The sequence below is a fragment of the Calidris pugnax genome, unplaced genomic scaffold (genome assembly GCF_001431845.1).
Source record: "Calidris pugnax isolate Ruff unplaced genomic scaffold, ASM143184v1 scaffold56, whole genome shotgun sequence".
Taxonomy (NCBI): Eukaryota; Metazoa; Chordata; class Aves; order Charadriiformes; family Scolopacidae; genus Calidris; species Calidris pugnax.
In genome coordinates, this window is record NW_015090839.1 from 14,191,384 (window position 1) to 14,212,956 (window position 21,573).

A 21,573-nucleotide genomic window follows, 5' to 3' on the forward strand; every position below is an offset into this window, starting at 1 on the left:
CTGGTTCTGTTCCCCCGGATTGTAACCGTTCCTCTCCTCTTACCCATGTTCTGACATGGTCAAGAACACACACTAATCTTTCATTTATTCTCCCTAATTTACTCCTACACCAGTGCTAAGAAATCTCAGCGTAAATGATCGTTTCCACTACCTCAACAGTGAGCCCAGAAACTTTTCTGCTTTCTTGTTCTTTTCTTGCCTTTGTCTCAGGGCCACAAACTACCCTTCCCCATTTCTGACACACTGTTCAACCCCTCTGTAGTCTCTATTTCCTTTAGCCAAGTCATTTTCTCTTAACTGATAAAGGGGAAGTCTTCCTAACTACTACTGTTTGAAAAGTGTGTACAGAAGCAAATAAAGTAGCCGTTATGGGTATCCAGAGGTTTCCCTTAATGTTACTCAGTTACTTCCTCACTTGGCAAGCCAATTAGATGTCCTGGGTGTAGACCATCATCTATCAACTGAAAATCTCAAGAATAGTTTAGTCCTCTTAGTGTTGGAATAAAGAGACTATGATGAAGTCGCAAACTAAATAAATGTACAAGAAAACCTCAAGAAAACGAAGAGGAAAGAATTAATAACTTGTAAAAACAAGTATGTTTGAAAACAGAATCAATTAAAAATCTATAGAGTTATGTGACTTCAGAAAGAAAAAGAAAAAAGTCCCTGTTCACGTTCTGGATGATGAGACATCTTTAGCAATTTTGTGGAATGAACCTTTAGCAATAAATTGGAGAGTTGCACTGCCTTTCAGAGGAGCTTTGATGGGCTGGAAAAATCGTCTGACAGAACTCTTGTGAGGTTGAGCAAAGGTAAATGCAAAGTCCTGTACCTGGGATGGGATAATGCCAGGAATGAGGAAACTGAGCCTGACAGCATCTATGCAGAAAAGCACTTTGAATTCTGCATGTTGAACGTGACCTTGTGATGATGAAGGCTAACTGCATACTACTAGGCTGTATTAGTAAGTGTGGTCTGCACCTTGATGGAGGTGACTTTTTTCCCCCTTCCATTTTGTGATCATGAGTCTGTTGTCCAGTTTTTGGTTCACCAGTGCTAAGGAAGACATTGACAAAAGAGATAATCAAGTGGAGGGTACCCAAGATGCTTCAGGGATTAGCATGCATGTCGCGCCAGGAAAGGCTCTGAGGAGAGTATTAAAAAGAAGGCTACTATGGGGTTTTACCACTGTTTTCAACTACTTCATGCAAGGTTATAGAGAGGATGAGGTCAAACACTGTCTCCTCAAAAGTAACAAGTTGTTACAAGGGAAATTCAGGTAGATATATGAAAATATTTCCCCCTTGTTTTTTCACAGTGAGGGTGGTCAAACATTATAGTAGGCTCTCCAGAGTTATTATGAGATTCCAGTCCTTGAAGATACTGAGTACATTATTGGACAAGGTTCTGAGCAACCTGATCTAACTTTGGATTTGGCTTTGCTTTGAGATGAGCCTTGGATCAGATGACTTTCAGAGGTTCCTTCCAACCTAAATTTTTCTGTGATCCTAAAGAATTTTAGAATTTCATTGAGGTAGGTTTCATTTGTAGCTAAAATAAAATCTAATATTTTAAATCTAGGCACAGCCAACTTCATATGGTTTTATTCCTCTTTAAGATCTTGCATGCACCGGTCATGATTTAGGTAATGAATTTATCTCAAGGAATAAATAATACATGTCTCTTTAGAAAATACCTCATGCTGTTGACATTTTTTCAAGTACTTTGAATAGTGTAGTACTTTGTTACTTGCATTTAGGTTTTCATTTAGTTGTTTAAATCATTTTAACTTTAGTCTTTCATAAAATTCAAGGACAAAAATAAAATTTAATTGTGAATAATGAAATAAAATGTAGAACTTAGACTGATTTTGTAATTGCTGACTTTCTAAACATTTGGCACTTCAATCTGCCAACAGTAGAAACTAAGGGGCCAATGTGTTGCTTCAATAAATTCAAATGTACTGTGGCTTCATTTGTGCAATAAGATACCTCTGTGAAGATCTTATCCTAAAATACATATATTTTTTATTTAATCCAAAGTTATTGTACCTCTTAGAGAAACACAAACAAATTTCTAACAGATTTTTCCAGTTGATAAACAAGAGTTGCTATGAAAGGTCATTTTCTTCTTCCTATGAAAATTTACCATAATTAAAAGATAATAAGGAATGGAATGCTTCATAGTACTTTCATCATTTGTACTACTGTCACCATCAAAGCTATTTATCTTAATGCTTTCTGAAACAGGGGTCTGAATGACATGGAGTTGGATGCTTCATCCATGGAAAAGAGGTTTGCCTTCAAGTTTCTGAAGAAAATTTTAAAATACGTTGATTCTGCTCAAGAGTTTATTGCGCATTTGGGTAAGTTGCAGATTTTATTTTGAAAGTAATTAAAAATGTTGATATTTAAATATTTGTATTGATATGTTTAAATTTGTAGCAACCACTATTTTTATTGCATTTAAATTCTGTCTTTTAATTTGTGGATTGAATCCTTGGACATCTGTAACTAGCTAAACTGTTGCTGCTGTTCTATTTGTATTTCAGCAGAACTTAAAACTTAAAACTACTGAAGAGCTATTGTGTTATTTATTATTAGACAACTTCTCATTCATGTGTACCTTGATTGTATTCTTGCAGAAGCCATTGTAACCAGTGGAAAAACAGAAAAATCTCCACATGACCAGGAAATAAAATTTTTTGCCAAAGTGAGTGATCTAGTATTTCAAGTAATGTACATATACATTCCATTATATGGAACAAGGAAATTTGTAATGTTAAACAACTTTTTAGGTAATAGAAATATATTTTTCCCTTTTTTTTTCATGGTAAGTAATCAAATAAATGCTGTTAACAAATATTTCAAAATATCTTCCAAGATATTTTAATATATATGATGGGTTCAAATATTTGAATATATTTCAGTATATATGCTTCTATATGAGAAGGAACATAGAAATTAAAAGGCAGCTTATTTGTTACATTAAATTAAATACTTTTGCTGAACACAAAAATTATTCCTGAAAATTTTTGCCTCGATACGTCACTGAGGTGCATAGTTTAATTAACAGGAGGAAGTATGTCTGTACATAGTAATGTCATACTCATTTGTGTACCTAATATGAAAAATGTTGTCAATAATCATATTTGAAGTAAGAAACTTTTAGGATTTAATTTAGGAACTTAAAAGAAAAAAAAATTTTAAAAAAGGCCCTCTCCCTTTATACCTGTACTGGACAGTTACGTAACTAGTGGAGAGGAAGGGTCCTCTGAGTTCAGTGATATTTATCGCTGTTGAATGTGAGCATAAGCCTGCAATATCAGATCAAAAATAGATAGATCTGTGTAACTCTGTTGATTATTTACATAGCTTTTAAGTAACATTGTAAGGCTTAAGGGTTTAATTTGTATGACTTTGTATCTGAAATTAGAAAATACAACTGTTACAGAACTTCTAAAATTCTTGAATGAACTTTGACCAATCAGAGCATTGTTGCTACATTTGCCATTGTGCTCTGTGAAAAATACATTTTGTATCTGTATTTCTTAGGTTCTTTTACCATTAGTTGATCAGTACTTTACAAATCACTGCCTCTACTTCCTGTCTTCTCCAACAAAAACACTCAGTAGCAGTGGATATGCATCAAATAAGGAAAAAGAAATGGTAGCAAGGTAAGTAGAAAATTAAGATATACACAGGAGGGTTCTATATAGATAATTAAAGATCTCAGATTAAAGAGAAAGAGAGTTCATAAACTCAGTTTTCTGATATATAAAATTAATAGTTTATTCTGTATCAGAATGGCAGTGAGCAAATAGAATTCCTCATTTTAGTATTCTTTAATATATAATTAAAGAATTAAGTGTATACACTAATTATATAATTACAATATATAATAGTGGATGATAACACTGAAAACATAAATAAATTAGTCTGTGAGCAATGGAATAAATAAAACTTAGTTTCTGATGGGTTTGTGTTTCATTGTTGATGACAGTTACTGGTTGAACCTTATCCCACTGTTGGGTCATTTAAATGGTCTCAGATTTAAATTTTCAAATAACAAAAAATGTGAAAATACCATGATGCATATTTTTAGAGATAATTATGGATTCTCCCTTCTCTACAAAATTTTTTCTGCCTCTGCACAAAAATTGCTGGAATTTAGTAATTTTTAGACATCTGTATTGTTTCAGATTTGGTTGGAATCTGCCATTTGACTCAAAGTTATTCTAGAAAGCTCAATTAAAAAGAGCCAGTTGCCTTTTAATTTATAATGTGTTGCCTTTACAAAAATATTAATTTCATTTTTCTGCAGTTAACATTTATAAATTAATATTTAATTTGTTTTTAACTATGACTGTCACCCAATATTTTTGTTGCCAGCTTTTTTCTCTCCCTCATAGACGTGTTGCCAGTTATTTCCTTTGGGAAATTTTGTATCATACTCTCAATTTGTATTTTATTCTCATGCTCTCTAAGTGTCAGTTTCTCAAATTTCTTTAGCTTTCCTTCACTGTGCTGACCAGACTTGACTACTTTTTCCAACAGAAAAGTAGATAAAAAATTTGAAAGTAAAGGTTACTTACTCGTTCAGGCCTAGCACTGAACTTCCTTGTTTCTATTCTTCAGTTTATCTTCCAGCGTATTTTTGCATTTCTCTATATTAGTATTACCTGTTTGTTTCCATCTTCTAGGTGGGTGGTAGTGGTTAGATAGCAGTTGCCCATAAGAATGTTAAGTCCCTATGATTCTGGTTTACTGAGCTTTCTAATATATTATATACAAATGTAGCTGAGGAAGTCAGCTCAGGTTCAGGAGGATGGAATTTTCATTTCAATTTCATGCTTCTTCTCTGAATACTCCTGTTACTTTGCTAAAGTCAGTCAGGTCAGTGTAACAAAGCCAGAAAGATGCTTGCGAGAGTTGTGCAAAATGCCTTTACAAAGGCACATGAAGGAAGTTAGATGTCTAGCCTGCATATCTGCTATTATAAATTCAGAAGTATCTTATAATTCTTGTCCTTTCTTCATTGAGAATAGTAACTATCAGTAATTTTCATCTTATAGGAAGAAAAGTATTTCCTTACTATTGTGAAGGTAACAATGACCATATGTTATTAGTTAAGAGACCATACCAATTTCTAAGGTATATTTGCTTCATTTTGTTACGTCCTCATTCCATTTGTAAAGTATAGCACAGATGATAAACAAGTCTGCCTACCTCTCTTTGTGTTTAGACATTGCAGTAGCCCCTTTGATCTTCAGAGATTTTGTGATTTTTCCTTTCTCTTAAATACACTATTATTTTGGCAGATAGGTTAGATATGCAAGTTTCTGACATACTTGTCAGAAGCTCCTCTAGTCTGTATGTATTTCAGGATTCATCTTATCATCATCAGCGGCTAAACAGAGAATTATATATTTACAAAGGATGTCTTCTCAAATTGTTCTAAATAGTATGGAGATTTGTAACGTTCATTCCTTGTGAAGTGCCAAGTAAAACAATAAAATGTTACTCAGTTTTTCTTGTTCTTACAAAAAAAAAAAAAGCATTAAAAAATAACAGCCACATAGAGTGACTCAACCATATAATAAGCAACTGTTAGAAACCACTGTAATCAAAAGAAAGTTTCACATTTCAAGTCATCTCTGAAGTAGTGGAGCTTAAAAAATGAGACAATTCAGAAGGAGAAGCTTAAAAAAGTTATTCTGCTTGTTGCAGTTATTTGACTGTTATCATCATGTATGATTGAAAATAGACTTGTGTATTTAAAATTTAAAATACACTATGTTGTGTTTTCTCTTTCATATTCCTACTGCTCTTTATCTCATATTCTAAATAAATCTTTAATCCTTGTGTTATCTTGTCTTGCTCTTTCTGTTCTTTTCTTCTTAGCCTGTTCTGCAAACTAGCTGCTCTTGTTAGACATAGGATCTCAATTTTTGGTAAGTTGTTAAGGAAGACCTTGATAAAGTTAAAAATATAAAGGTTGTATAACCATTGCTTGAATCTTACCTGAAGCTTTTCACAAGCTATTAGGCAAAATTTTATAAAATTATGCATAAAATTCCAGTACAATTAGCACATTGAACATGGCTCTGAAGCTAAGAGTTAATAGGATATGTGAAGTGCTAGAGCAGTAAGAAAAAGGAGCTTCTGGGATTTTCAGACTCTTCTAAAAATTTCATGCCTTTGTGGTTATTTTTGGCTTTTCAAAAGTTGTCTTACACTTGTTGTTTTGATTTCTATCATCCAACTGTTGAATCCAATAGATTAATATCTCAATAGGCTAGGGGGATGTGGGGAAAAATAACATTACTTTTTCAAAGGTGTTAGTAAGAAAATTATGAAAAAATGTAGATACTACAAAGTACAAAGTTCAGAATGTTGCAGGGTCAAGTGATGAAAATGATCTGTAAGTAGACACTAGATATTCTTTTTAGTTTTTATAAGGAAATGAACTTAAGAAATTGAATGTTAGCTCTAGAACCAGACCTAACTCTCCCTCCAGTGACCAAAGGTGGGAAACTTGTCATGTCTTGTTTAACCTCTGCATCTCCAGTAGTGACATTTTGGATCGTTAGATTATCCTACATTTTTTTATACTATTGTGCTATCACAGTATCTTTTTCTAACCAGGTAGTGATTCTGCTACAATGGTGAACTGCCTGCACATCTTAGCTCAGTCTCTTGACACACGGTAAGTTTGCAACATCTGTACCAATTGCAAACTATGCAGGTGTCGCAGAGCTTTTTTTCAGGAGCAGTTGGATTGTTTCTGTATTTTTTAATTTCTCATTTACAATTAATGATATTAGCAGTACCAATAATTCAGATATTGACCTCCACATTAGCAGATTTTATCTAGAGTTTCATCTGCTTTTTTCTGTTCAATGCCTGTCATTAAAACATTCAAAACTTTTTTCACCCTTTCCAAAGGCGTTTAAAGACTTTATTGGGAGATATAAATGGCACAAACAGTGGAACTGCAAGTATTAATATCTGCAGATATTGAGACAGTTTAGTGCATATTGGATAATTTGGCATTAGAAATATGCAGAATGTGTTAATATGTGGGCATAGTTACATTCGTTAACTTCCGCTATTTACCATTGAAATGCTTATGTACAGTAAAACACAGGGCAGGATAGTTTTCTAACTTTAGCTGCGTTCTGGCCTCGTTACGTTATATAGCAGCCTGACAATGAACTTATTGTGAATAACAATACTGGAAAACTTTATTCAGGGGTTGGAGAAAAGTGAAAAAAATTAAGGAATGCAACTGTGATGCTGGTATTACAGTTGCATTTGCTAGATTTAGGGTGCTTTGAAGATATGTAAGCATGTATCCTGACTTGCATACCTAGTTACTGTAGTCCCCATAAACATTTAGGGATTTAGAGTTATTTTTCTTGAGTGTATTGTATGGAGGACCTTTCTCACCACCTGTGACATTTGCTGAGAAGGCATTCTCTTACTTGACAGCAGATCACAAAAACTTGAAAGACAAGATTGTGGAAGCAAGTTCTTTGGGGTTTTTTTGTATGAAACACTTCAAGCTAATTGTTACTTATAATGCTGCGTAGATGTTTTTCAGTTCATAATAAAGTTCACTGATACATGTGTGTATCTTCAAAGACTGATAGAATGTAAGTAACGTGTACATATATATCTATACAACTACTAAAGATCAGTGCAAAGTAAATATTTTTCCTTTATTATTTTTCAGAACTGTTATGAAGTCAGGATCAGAGCTTGTTAAAGCTGGCTTGCGTGCCTTTTTTGAAAATGCAGCTGAAGACCTGGAAAAAACTTCAGAAAATCTTAAACTTGGAAAGTTTACCCATTCACGAACTCAAATCAAGGGTGTTTCACAGAATATCAATTATACTACAGTAGCATTGTTACCAATCTTGACATCAATTTTTGAACATATTTCACAGTATCAGTTTGGAATTGATTTACTTTGTAAGTATTTTATTTTATTTTTGAAGTTTATTGTGTTCTAATAATACAAATGGGTTTTAGTAACGATTACATGAATACCAATGATGAAATTCTGTTTTCAGTAACACACGTTTTCAGCATTAAATCTGAAATTAGCTGCACAGTACCTCATTTCTATTGCATGTTCAAAAATAATACTTAGTAAGTTTCAAATTAATTATGTACAGTATTTCTCCAAACACCAAGAGAGAGAAACTCTAATTTCCCCAAAAGTGCTATCTTGCCAGCTGTGTGGATGAGACTAGTTTCCTGTCAAAAATTAAATGATGCTTATTTTTGTTACATACTTTTACTTCATTAGATTAAAGGAGACAACTCATTATTAATTCCTTGTGGGTTTTTCCGTACATTTGAAACCACTTTAGTTCTTTTAATTTAAATTTTCCTTATTTTTAACATCCTTTAGTTTAAAATTGCTGAAATGCCTCCTTGAGATTCAGCAATATACTGTTTCAAAATTTTGTATATATTTGGTGATCACAGTTCCAAAGCAAAAGATAATTAAAAGATTTATAGGTGTTAAAAGACTTCCTTTAAAAAGTTGGGGAGCCTTTAGATCGTGTTTCTAGACATTAGACGCACAGATGGATGTGGTTTAGCTTAAAATTTTACTCTGCAAGTGTGATAACCTGCAATATCTTACTAGCAAGTATCTGCTGGCCTCTTGGAATGTCTGACGATCTGTTAGCTTTTGGAATGAATGTAGATGAGAGACCTGGTATCAGAGAAACTGAAGATACGTGTGTGGAGTATTAACACCCTAGAATGTTCAGTGGTACATGTGCTAAAAGTTTTAGACATAGTTTATGAGAATCCATAAAACAGATGTTTAATATGTGGAAAATAGTCTTTACCTGAATAAATACTGATAATCTACTTCCTATTTTCCTCTAGTGGGTGATGTACAAGTTTCATGTTACAGAATTCTTTGTAGCCTCTACTCCCTTGGGACCGGGAAGAACATCTACGTTGAAAGGTACTGAGTGAAAAACTCAGCATGTAAAATTTTCACTTCTTTAGGAGTGTGTTGTTTGGGTAATAAAGCGGTGTGAATGAAAGGTAAATCTGAAACAATGTGAGCACGTTTAAAATACACTTTAGCTGGAATGTAGTTGCCTATATCTTAGAGTTCAATTCCACACAAAAAAGTCCCAACCCAAAACTAAATAAAAGCAAACAACTCCTCCTATATATGGCAGTGTATCTGCAGGGAGTTTATTTTTCCCAAAGGGAAAGCTAAGTTTTTCCATGGATTGTCATTAGGGATTCCAAAGTTTGGCTCCTGCATGTGATGTGGTAAGCAGGCTGAGTTGTATGTCCCCTTTATGGTGTCTTGGTCTTTTCCTATCTAGTTTATAGAAGCATATTTCTAAATGATTCTTAGCACAAATGGTGAAATATCTGTATTGATAATAAGAAATACAAACTTCTGCATAAGTTAAGAAATTATGGCACTTTTTTTGTGTATGTAGTTAAATATGACAAAATTAGCTATTCAGTCATACATACATATCCAGATCGTTCAGTTTAAGATTTCAATTTGACTTATTTGAGGCTTCTCTAAATGAAGATTGCTAAAGATGCAAGAAAGTCTGTTATAACAATAGTATACTAGGAAATGCTTCTTCATGACTGTCATCAGCTGATGGTCTTTTATCTTCCACTGATTTTTCAAAGTCTAGATTGATTTGATTACATTTCAAGTGTCTTCCATCTTCTTCCAGAGACTTGGACATCAGCCTCTGGCTGTTTTTCCTCATTCTTTGGAGCAAATACTTCCAGTTAGTTGTCTTCCTAGCATATTTTGTGTAAAGGGTTAGTTTGACTTTTCTTTAAGTACCTTTTACTCTGTTCATTCTATTGAACTGTTCAGTTCCCTCAGTGGTTTATTTTCTATTATTTTCTTTTTATGTCAGTGACTATCTGATCTGAAATTCTTATCTTTTCTAATTTCTGTCCTGCAAAATTATAGCCCCCCTCCTTGATTTCTTATATTTAGGACTTCCACGACAGAAAATATCTGTATACTTAGAGTAATTTTCTTAGCCTTGTTGTATAACTGTTCACCTTGTTGTCTTTCGGCTTCTTGGTATCCTCCTTTCATATAGAAAGCTGGGTACGCATAAACTAGAAGACAGGGATGAGGAGCAGAATGAAGCACACATAATCCAAGGGGAAATGGTGAATGGCCTGCTACACTTAGACACACACTCAAGTCTATCAGGCTGGATGGGATCCAACCAAGGTTACCGAGGGAGCTGACGGAAGTGCTCACCACGCCACCACTTTCCATCATTTGTCAGCAGTCCTGGCTAACTGGGGAGGTTCCAGTTGACTGGAGGCTAGCAAATGTGATACCCATCCACAAAAAGGGCTGTAAGGAGGATCCTGGAAATTTTAGGCCTGTCAGTCTGACCTCAGTGCCTGGGAAGGTCATGGAACAGATCATCCTGAAGGCCATTATGTGGCACATGAAGGACAACCAGATGATCAGGCCCATTCAGCATGGATTCATGAAAGGCAGGTCCTGCTTGACAAACCTGATCTCCTTCTATGACCATCCCTGGAGGAATGACGTGGTGCTTGGGGACATGGTTTAGTGGTGGGTTTGGCAGTGTTATGTTAATGGTTGGACTCGATAATCTTAAATCTCCTTTCCAACCTAGAGGATTCTATGATTCTAAAATGAGCTACCAGAGAGATCATGGAAGATCAATGGTATATTTTAGATTTCTGTAACAGCAGGGATTTGGCAACTGAATTTCCTAAAGACTTACAGTGTCGCAGAGTGGTTGAGGTTGAAAGGGACCTGGTCATTTATGTGACTAAAAAGCCTCAGTGCATTTGATGTTAGTGTTTTTAATATGTGTTTGTGTACATATACATATTTCGGTTTTAATGAAATGTTCTGCGGTTGCTATCTGTGATGCTAATGCATCATGTATTCTGTTGCAAGATATGCACTATATGGATGGCTAGAATGTAAGGAAAATGACATAGCTATATTTGTGGAGTGCGAAGTTTCTTTTTAATTTTGTGGTAATTGATTTCTGCATTTTCCATTTCTTGGATGGCAGTAAAACAACAGTAAACTGTAGTAATTCTGTGCAGAGAACAAATGAGCATTCACCCTTGAAATAGAGTAGTATTATGTGAATCATGTTGCATGAAATACCCAAGTGAACCAAGGTAATTTTTATAATGTTTTTCAATTCTGTAAGGCCATTCCTTTTGCCAGTTTCTTTTGTTTCTCCTTCAAAGGAAGGAGGGTGTATACTTGTGTATCTTTTCACATTCCAGTGTAGTTGTGAAATAAAAAATGAAATAGGCAGTTGAAGATGAGGTAGTAGATGGGGCACAGTCTTTGACTTAAGGTCATACAATGGGGAAGGCTTTGTTGACACTAAGGAATTGTAAAAAGATTGTTGTTATTCTTGGAAGTTGAACAATCATAGAATAGCTTGGGTTGGAAGGGACCTTTAAGGGTCATCTGGTCCAACCCCCGTGCAATGAGCAGGGACGTATTCGACTAGATCAGGTTGCTTAGAGCCCCTCCCAACCCGACCTTGAATGTTTCCAGGTTACCAGCTCTCAGGGCAACCTGTTCCAGTGTTTTCTACCCTCATTGTAAAAAATTTCTTCCTTATATCTAGTCAAAATCTTCCCTCTTTTAGCTTAAAGCCATTACCCCTTGTCCTATTGCAGCAGGCCTTGCTAAAAGTTTGTCCACGTCTTTCTTATAAGCACCATTCAAGTACTGAAAGGCTGCAATAAGGTCTCCCCAGAGCCTTCTCTTCTCCAGGCTCAACAACCCCAATTCTTTCAGCCAGTCTTCACAGAAGAGGTGTTCAGTCCTCTGATCGTTTTTGTGGCCCTCCTCTGGACCCACTCCAACAGTTCCATCTCTATTCCAAAAAAAACTTAAGAGCTTCAAAGGATGAAAGATGTGTACTATCTTTATCCCATCTGTATGTCAAGTGCAACAAAATCTGTAAGGCATCTTGTATACATAGTGCTTCAGAACTTCAAAAGAGCACGTAAGCTTTATTTTTAAGTCAATGTGAGTCTGGTCTTGCACTGAAAAAGGTTGTCTCAGCATCTCTTCAACCTTCATCTGTTCATTTCCACACCTTTGTTTTTTTCTAGTTAATAGTGTTTATTCAGCCAGATGATGAACATGTTTGGTTGCGGTTGGTATGGCTTGTTTTTAGTGAGGTTTATTTTTAGGTGAAACAGTTCCTTCATCCAGCTTATCTGAATTTTAGTGCTAGCACTAATGTAGAATTTCCCCTTTCAGAACACACCACACAGAGTGTCATAAAGTCATGACATCAGCCTTCAATAAGCAGCAGTAGTGTTTTTCATCATTTGACTATGCAAAAGGTATCATGTGTGAAGCAAAAGAAATATATATAAATACAGAAAAGGAGTGAAAACTTGAAAAGGGTATGACTGCCAAAACAAATTCCTATTGATTATATGTATTTTCTTGTTTAAGCAAACCGAAGGTGTAATACGAATATGCAGTTACTAATCTATTCTTTGTGTGTATTCTGTGATTTCTATAGTTGGTGGTCACACAGTTGCACTGTGGAGCAGTTTACCTTTAATATCCAATATTTGGTGGAGGTTACTGTTTTTTTTAAAAAAAAACTGTGTTTCTTATACCACTGTAATTCCAGTAATTTTGTTCATGTGAAAAATGCAGTTTTTCAAAATTGTCAAATAGTTTCTAATGTATTAAAAAGATAAAATAAATCAGCAATAAATGTTAATACTGTTTTATAATGCATGCAAGACATCGAAAGCCTAGTGAAAGACTTTTTCTCCCAGGTAACTTTTATTGCCTCTCATATACAGGCAACGTCCCGCACTTGGTGAGTGCTTAGCATCTCTTGCAGCAGCCATTCCAGTAGCATTCCTTGAACCTTCTCTCAACCATTACAACCCATTGTCTGTCTTCAACACAAAAAGTGCAAGAGAAAGAGCAAGTAAGTCCTGTTCCTCATAAAAAAAAAAAAAAGATGTTTGCTCCTGTCCAATAGTAATTGAAAGAAATTGTAATAATGAAAAAAAAAAAAAAAAACCAAGTGGATGCCTCAGTAAGTGGAGAACTGCTACTATTGGTCTTTCATTACTTGTCATTTTAGCCCTGCTGTGCTTTGTTGGAACTGTGTTAATATTGTTCCCTTTCTCCTAGCATATTTTGATATTTTTCTGAACATAATGTTTGGATTCTTTTCTGAAGCTGAATGCTGTAACATTTGAGGCTTCGTCAAAGAGCATATCTACATTACAAGAATTTTTAGCAAATTGTACGGCTGTGTTCTTATTAGGAGAATGCAAGAGGTGTAATATTTACTTGAACAGGAAATTTATCTTTTTTGTTGTTGTCTTACCAGTACTCCAGTGCAGTTTAGTATATGGAGCTCCTGGCAGAACATGACTTCAGTTCCATGAAACCTTAATCAGAGGAGCATGAGTCCTTCTGCATGGATTTTATTCACTTGCTTCTCTCCTAACTTACTCTTGATGGACTCTCATATCTTAAAGCTTTTCAGTATTTTCCTCATTGATTTTTGTAAGAGTCATTACCTGCCTAAATCATTGTTACTATAAACAACCAACCAAAAAAATGTAGGTAGATGTATTCCATATGTTTCATAAGTTTTTCCATATGAAAGCACTTACAGAAAACCTTTTGCTAGTCCTTCCTTCCTGTCAGCTCCATTTTATAGGAGCAGCATTAGTGGAAGAAGAACTTTGCTAGAGTGACTGGCATTAGATTGTGATGGGTTGTTAATTGCTGAATAAGGACACTTCAGTTTCTAGTACAAGCATCTGACAACTGGAATTCTTTCATGGCTTTTCTGTTGGTAGATAGATGTGCAGAGTTCATAAACTAGGTACAGTTTAATTTTAATCTCACCCATAATTTTGAGCTGTTTGTTTCTCTTTCCCTGAAGTGGATTTAATCTTTGCAAATTGTCAAGAATGTTGTGAATGAATATGGAAACAGTGGCCACAGTTTATCCAGTATTGATAGAAGCTCTGAGTTCTGTGCTTTCATGTAGCTGAGCTGTTCACCAGGTAACTGCAGGACACCTTACAGTAAAGCCATAGTTTTATGGCAGCTATTGTCTACATCAGCACTATATGTACATCATCAGGAAGACAAAATTTATAAGATGAGAGACCCATGTATACCCCAAAGTCTTACTATAGTTATGTCTGCCCAAGGTGGCCACAGAAAAAAACCTGAGTGACAATCTTATATGTATTTAGGGTTTAAACATCGATGAACTTAGATGTGTTTTATTTTCTTAAATAATCTTTTGCTTTTCTACCCTTACTTGCAGTTTTAGGTATGCCTGATACAGTAGAAGAGATGTGTCCAGAGATCCCTCAGTTGGATGGACTGATAAAAGAAATTAATGATTTAGCAGAGTCTGGAGCAAGATACACTGAAATGCCTCATGTAATTGAGGTTATCTTACCCATGCTATGCAACTATTTATCCTACTGGTGGGAAAGAGGGCCTGAGAGCGTTCCTCAAAGTGCTGGGCCTTGCTGTACAATGATAACATCTGAGCATCTCAGCATTGTTCTTGGCAACATTCTGAAAATCATTAACAACAATCTCGGAATAGATGAAGCATCTTGGATGAAAAGAATTGCAGGTACTGTAAATATTTTTAAAGAGTAATTGTACCTAATAACATTTAATTACTTTGCTACACTTTATTGTATTACCCAGTGATATAGTAATAATCAATTGTAATTACAAACAGCAGGAAAGAAAGATAAAGAGTAGATAAGTAATAATAAGATAAAGATATTTTCTTTTTTGGGGGGAATTTTTTTTTATTATTATTTTAATGCATGCATTATAGCATCACCATAAGCAGAGAGCTTTCTATACAACATAATGGATTTTGAAAATCTTGCCTCCTCTATGCACTGCATAAGAGCCTTAGCGTTTATTTTGGAATTGTGAATTCCATTAATATTCAAGGCATGTAAGAACTGAGTATTGCACTAGAGGATATAAGTCCTGTGAATTCTGTTCATGAAATATCAGGGCAAAAGGGAAAGAAAGTGTATACGATGAAATAATCCCAGTAACCCAAATTCAGAAATAGTTGCTTTGCTTGAGTAACTGTGCCAGCTATTAAATGAGCAGAAATATTTCTCAAAATGTCCTGTGACTAACATTTAGTGGCTGGCTACCTAAAGAAATCTACTGTATGCAAATTTTTTCATTCCTCTTAAACAGAGTATAATACGCAATAAGGTGGTTCAGGAAAATCTAGGTAAAGGTAATTTCCTGCTAAATTTTAGTGCCCCATCGTTACTGGGTTTTGAGAATTATTTTAAATCTGGAATATCTTTAATATAAACAAGTGTTCCATTAAAATTCAGTAAGAAGTTTGCTGCTTAATTGTAGAGACCACTGCTTGCAGTTTTGTAGTAGGTGCCTATGTGCATAAGGAGGTAAGGTACTAGTGTGGTTCTTGTGGTTTTTACTCAGCTGATCTGTATTTTATTACTAATGCTTGTACAAAATAGATCTATGGTCTTGAATTAGTCATTTATTCTCTGCATTTCAGCCTGCCCAATGTAAAAGAGTTAAAGGCATTCTTCTAGAATGCTGTCTTCTGATTATTTTCTGACACTGTATGCAGAAAAACACATGCCAAAAAACCCCAACAGTATTTTTGCAAGGACTTTGTTCTCTATTTTGTTTAGGTTCTAAGTTAGAGACGTGGCTTGCCAAAACCATGGTGGTTTAATTTGATGTAAGACTGAAATACTTGCAGTCTGAATTCCCAGTAACTAGTTTTCAGTCTCTCAATACACACAGTCGTTACAAAGCTATATTAATAGTTTTCTTAATAGTTTTATGATGCTCCAGAAATATATGAAGCACTGTGACCTTTATGTTTTCTAGAACTTCAGAGTTTGTATTAATACAATGAAAGGCGTCAATTGTGCATTAATCATTAGATAATCTATATTTTTATGTATAGTTTATGCTCAACCCATCATCAGCAAAGCCAGGCCTGATCTGCTTAAAAGTCACTTCATTCCAACACTGGAGAAATTGAAGAAGAAAGCGATAAAGATTGTGATGGAAGAGGAACAACTGAGAGCAGATAGTAAAACTGACACACAAGAAGCTGAGCTACTCATTCTTGATGAGTTTGCTGTTCTTTGCAGAGATCTTTACGCCTTCTATCCAATGTTGATACGTTATGTAGACAACAACAGGTAAATAAGAACTAATAATTAAACTCATATTTACTAATTAACGTACTGAAATCCATGATCAGATAAGCAGAAAGAACACAGTGCATTTACTGTTATGCTGAGAATCAGAGCCTGAATATTTTAAGACTCTTAACTTCTAGAGTGATCTACCTTGAATTCATGCCTTTTTCTCACATGCATTTGGCTTATTTGGTTATATTGCAACTGTACTATTATCGCAGTATCATTTCCTGACCAGACTTTTATATATGTTGCTGCAGCCCAATCACATTACAAATGAATACGCCTTTCAAAAATTAAAAAATGGCTAAAAGCCTTAACTGTTAATGAATGGCTGAAACCTGTTTTGCCTCAAATGAATCATCCTATTGTAGATAATACCACAAAGATACTAATCTTTTGTGTTGTTTTTGTAAGACGGAAATAAAAGGTGGAATTACCAGAAGTTTTTCTCCTCAACCGTTTATTGAAGGATTATTCTGTGCCTACATTTTTCCTTTCCTTTGTCCCAGAAGATTGCCTGAAGTATTTATAGCATCTCAGTATCTACAATATCTTAATCCTGTCCTGAAAACATTGTTCTTCTGTGCACAATCATTGTCCACTTATATTTTTTAGTTGATAGTACATATTGGGCTAATTAGGAGCATTTACATTGTATGCATGATCATTTATACTGTGAACCAGTTTACACTGAGAATTATTTGCTTTTTCTGGATGAAGTCATGGTTTTACTCTGCCAGACCTTGCTGGCAAGGAAGCACTTCAGATTTTTAAAAAATATTTAACTGGGCTGTGGAGAAATCTAACTAGAAAGATAGAGTTAATAAGCGTAATTTATAGTGTAATAATTACTTCCATGTCTGCTATCAGATGCCGACTTCATGTATGGTCATTTTAATTTAGAGACATTTAAGAGCGTTGCATCTGCTAGTTCATTTGCCCAAATTTTCTGAGCATCCTTTTGCGGACAAGACCCAGACTGAAGTTGTATTAGTTCCTGGATTACAAAAATAAACCAATTGAAGCAGTCAGTCCTTACAGTTCTACCCACTCATTCATTTCCCTGTTCCTCTTCTCTCCATTATAGTGTTCTCTTTTGAATCAACACAAAATTCTGATAACAAAGTTTTATTATGAAAAAGAAAAGATAAATAGAGAAATAATCAGAGAAAAGGGTTTCCTTTTCAGTCAGGTCTGTTTTTTCTAATCTGGTTCACAGAATAGGCACAAAAACATGGGTTGGCACCATAGGGAGGAGGAGCAGGTAGCCAAGAATTAGGAGTTTTGTTGGAGATAAGTTAAACTGCTATGAAAAATGGTCTCTCTAACCATGGTCATGGAAAGCTGAAGTGCTTCTCATTAAATTTCAAGATTAACTATACAAATGTAACCAGATCTATTAAACAGAGGTTGCTATACTCAGTTGTCTTAAGTGTCTTATTTTAAATTTCTCTTTCTTTTTTTTGTAATCAGAGCCAATTGGCTAAAGAAACCAGATGCAGATTCTGATGAACTCTTTCGAATGGTAGCTGAAGTTTTTATCCTGTGGTGTAAATCACATGTAAGATAAGATGTATGCTTTTTCTTCCATTTCATTCTCTTTTCATATAAATGTGGTACACACAGATGAATTAAACTTCTTTTGGCTTGTGGTTTCTTTTTTTCATCTTTAGAATTTCAAAAGGGAAGAACAAAATTTTGTGATTCAGAATGAAATCAACAATTTGGCATTTTTAACAGGAGACACCAAGAGCAAGATGTCTAAAGTAAGTTAATAAAAACTTATGGATCAGTTAAGTCTTCAGCATGTGTTTAGTGTGTTGTAAGAAGGCTCTGAAAATCTACTCAGATTGCAGCTGTTGTGGTGGTAGAAGAAACAAAAAATAGTTTTGCTTCTTAATGATAGTCATGACAACTACTATGCAAAATACAGACTATGTACCTTAGAGTTACTTATTAAGTGTCTGCTAAGTAATCAAAAGATACAAGATTAAAATAAAAGTCTTGATTTGAAAAAGTAAAATATATGAGAGAATATGGGTTGTAATATATAACATAAATATATGGGTGTTGATCTTTCAGGAAAAAAAGAAGGGTTATAAAAATAACTTTTTTATAAAAGCAAGTGAAGAAACATTGGTTGTTTTGTTGCCTGATCTTTTTCTTGTGGACATCAATCTGTATTGTTCTGTCAGCTTTGATGGAGGAATGATGTCTTTGCATATACCTCTTTATTCATACGTATAGCGTGCCACATGTGCACTGTTTCTCTTGTTTCTTAATAATGACCACATTTATTTCTTTTTTGCTCATTTTCAATATAAAAAGGTGCTGACATGATGGCTGGAAAGTTGCTTTTGTTACTTGTAAAATAGAGAAAATGCATGTTGTCAAAGTAAAAAATGACACACTGACATTAACTGACGGAGATTGTGTTATGCAACTCAAGCCAGTTGAAGAATAATTCCAAATTATTGTTAGTAAATGTAGCAAAGAACCCTTTGTTTTATTCATATTTGTAATGTGTTTGGAGTAATCCTATTTTGAAATTGTTGCAGAGGAAGTGCTGGGGTTTTTTGTTTTGTATTTCACTACATTTGATTGTAACCTAGCTGCTGGAAGTCCAACTTCAGACAACAGAGAGTCAGATAAGATGGGCCATTACATTTCTTAATTCTCTTAAAAAATTTTTTCTTCTTTTAGTTGTATTATGTTAAATTCTGAAATTTGGTTAAGTCGCACCCTGATATTGGAAAGTTTACAAGCGAAAATAACAGATTTTCTGCTTGTCATTAGTTCATGACCGGCACTGAACAGCAATTCAAGCTATACAGAGAATTCCATATTTGAAGAAAATGAAATTTTCAATGTGTGTTCTTGTTTTCAAGATGCAGCTCCTTGAAATTGTGTGATAGAATTGAAATGTTTGTATTACCCTCATTAGCCAGATACGTAGTGGGAACAGTCCAGGCTATTTGATGATCAGTTGCACAATAACAGAGTCTAACATGTAGCCCTGTACTCTTGTCACAGGGCAATCACTACACATACATTTAATACACAAACTTCAACATTTTTATGTTAGAATTGGCCTGAGGCACCAAGAATTAGGTGTATTTTTTAAAACACATGATAGATTAGAATCAGGGGATTCATATTTAATCTAAATTGTGTCTCACTGCAGTATAGATAATAGGGTAATATGATATAAACTGTTAGTGCTACATTTTAGTCCGTCTGGCATGGCAGGAATGACAAAACAAATCTTTAGAAAATAAAGAATAGGTGTCCCTGATACTGCTCCATTTTGGATAAAATCACGGGAATTTAACATCAAGAAGTTACATGACCCAAATTTGAGAGAGTTTTGTTTTGAGATTACATTTCCAAATACTTGCTGTATATATTTAAATATATGGAACAGGGATGTAGATGCGTACGTAAATGCACTTTTCTTCATCTGGGTATACAGTACCATGAGATTATAATTTTTTTTTTATATGCGTGTAATTTTTTTGTAAGCATATTAATATGAAATCGTAGTGTTCAAGAACACTGTGCATCATTATTGCTAATATAAGAAGAAATAAAAGATTGTATTGTTGATGACTGAATATTTTATTAATATGGTACTGTAGCTGCAGAAGTGATTGCAGAACAGCTGATCATTTAGATAGACATTTGTTTCATGATGACTTAAATACCAGGATAGAATACTGAAGACATCTTTTAGAAGTGCTATATTGTTTTTCCATTTCTGGTTTCTAAGCAGAAAATTGATAACATTTAATAATATATAATGAGAGTGATCTAAACCCAGCACATTATTGAAACCATGCATTCAGATCTGAATAATTTTTTTTAAGACTGCATAACTTAGAACAAGCAAGAAATTCTCATATGTAACTGAATTTCAGGGTTTCTTACAAGGTTTGATACTTATTTATATTCTCAAAGAACAATCACTAGAGGCTGTTACATTAGGGAACATTATTTATATAATTTCTTGCTTTACTATTAGCAGTCAGGTCAGGAAGGAGTATGCTAACAGAATAATTAGCACTTCCCTCTTTATTCACATTATTTTTAGCAGAAGCAGTCATATCCAATATTTATCAAGTATGAGACTGTATAGATAACTGTGAATATGAATATTGACTATTAACATTTGGCCAAAGGCAGAATAGTTTTGGGTCTTTTAGTAGGAGTAAGGCCCTACTAAAGTAAGATCAGTAAGTGCTGATCTCAGATTCCTGTAGAGAACTGTCTGTTTTACGACAGAATCTTAGTGTTCTTCCTAAAATATAAGATTTGTGGTAGTACTAGTGTGTTAAGGGATGATATCATGTATGGAAGGTTCTATATCTTTACGTGCCATATGCAGAAAAAAAATATGCAGAGTATGAAGGATTAGGATTACATTATTAATTCGTAGTTGATAGCAGCAGTAACAAATGTTTCATCATTACAATCAATACATTGATTGAGTACCCGTTGTATTTTGAGTATATAATATTAACTTTGTTAATATTTTCTCAAATAAATGTATTAACAGCTGAGCAAGTTTTTTAATTTTTCTTTTCTAAAAAAATGGCAGCAGATTGCTCGGAGGGGAATGGTAAGTTAGAGAACTTGCAGTCTGAGAGAGACTGGTAATTTAGATTGCATTGAAATAACAGATAGAAGTGTTGAAATGGAGAATTTAAGCACATTGAACTCCAATAATCTGTTATTTTTGAACCTTTCATAGGTTTGTTGATAAAATAGCATTTTGATTAAATTGCAATGAAGTCCTAGTATGTTTTACAGTTAATTGATATAAAATACTAAACTGTACATTCACATGTACATAATAAATGTGTAATACATATGTGGGCAATTTTTCTCTATAAGTTTTGGAATCTAAATGAATGTGTGGCTGGATATGTAACCTCAGTTGCTAAACAGTTGCATATCCTGAAGGTTTATTTAACTGGTCCTCATTATCAATTTTTTGTGTGTATTTTTAAAAAGCGTTTGGTTAGACCTATTATAGAAGTTCAAGGCACTCATAAAATCCAAGTTTTTATTGCGAAGTAACATTGTGGTTTGTGTCCATTTATAATATGTAATACATATTTGCACATTTATGATAATTAGAGGATTTCATGTTAGTATTTTCTGCAAGAGTTTTAGATCTCTTCTTTGGGACTATTTCAATTGCATAGAAAATATTTCCTTTAGATATTCTATGGTAAGTCATAATTGGATTATGTTTATGGTCATCTCTAATAAATGAAATATA

At 34.2% G+C, this 21,573-nt stretch overlaps 1 protein-coding gene across 1 annotated transcript in view; it reads left to right on the plus strand.

The window, feature by feature from the left end:
- The window catches only part of RYR3 (ryanodine receptor 3), a 210,802-nt gene that overhangs the window by 147,557 nt on the left and 41,672 nt on the right, over nucleotides 1-21,573 (plus strand). Inside the window, exons 58-69 of the mRNA XM_014941650.1 lie at nucleotides 2,250-2,365; nucleotides 2,645-2,712; nucleotides 3,555-3,676; nucleotides 5,904-5,953; nucleotides 6,648-6,708; nucleotides 7,738-7,976; nucleotides 8,910-8,991; nucleotides 12,876-13,006; nucleotides 14,375-14,695; nucleotides 16,046-16,286; nucleotides 17,763-17,850; nucleotides 17,963-18,055. Of these exons, the coding sequence (XP_014797136.1) occupies nucleotides 2,250-2,365; nucleotides 2,645-2,712; nucleotides 3,555-3,676; nucleotides 5,904-5,953; nucleotides 6,648-6,708; nucleotides 7,738-7,976; nucleotides 8,910-8,991; nucleotides 12,876-13,006; nucleotides 14,375-14,695; nucleotides 16,046-16,286; nucleotides 17,763-17,850; nucleotides 17,963-18,055 (1,612 nt within the window). The remainder of the gene's footprint in view (nucleotides 1-2,249; nucleotides 2,366-2,644; nucleotides 2,713-3,554; nucleotides 3,677-5,903; nucleotides 5,954-6,647; nucleotides 6,709-7,737; nucleotides 7,977-8,909; nucleotides 8,992-12,875; nucleotides 13,007-14,374; nucleotides 14,696-16,045; nucleotides 16,287-17,762; nucleotides 17,851-17,962; nucleotides 18,056-21,573) is intronic.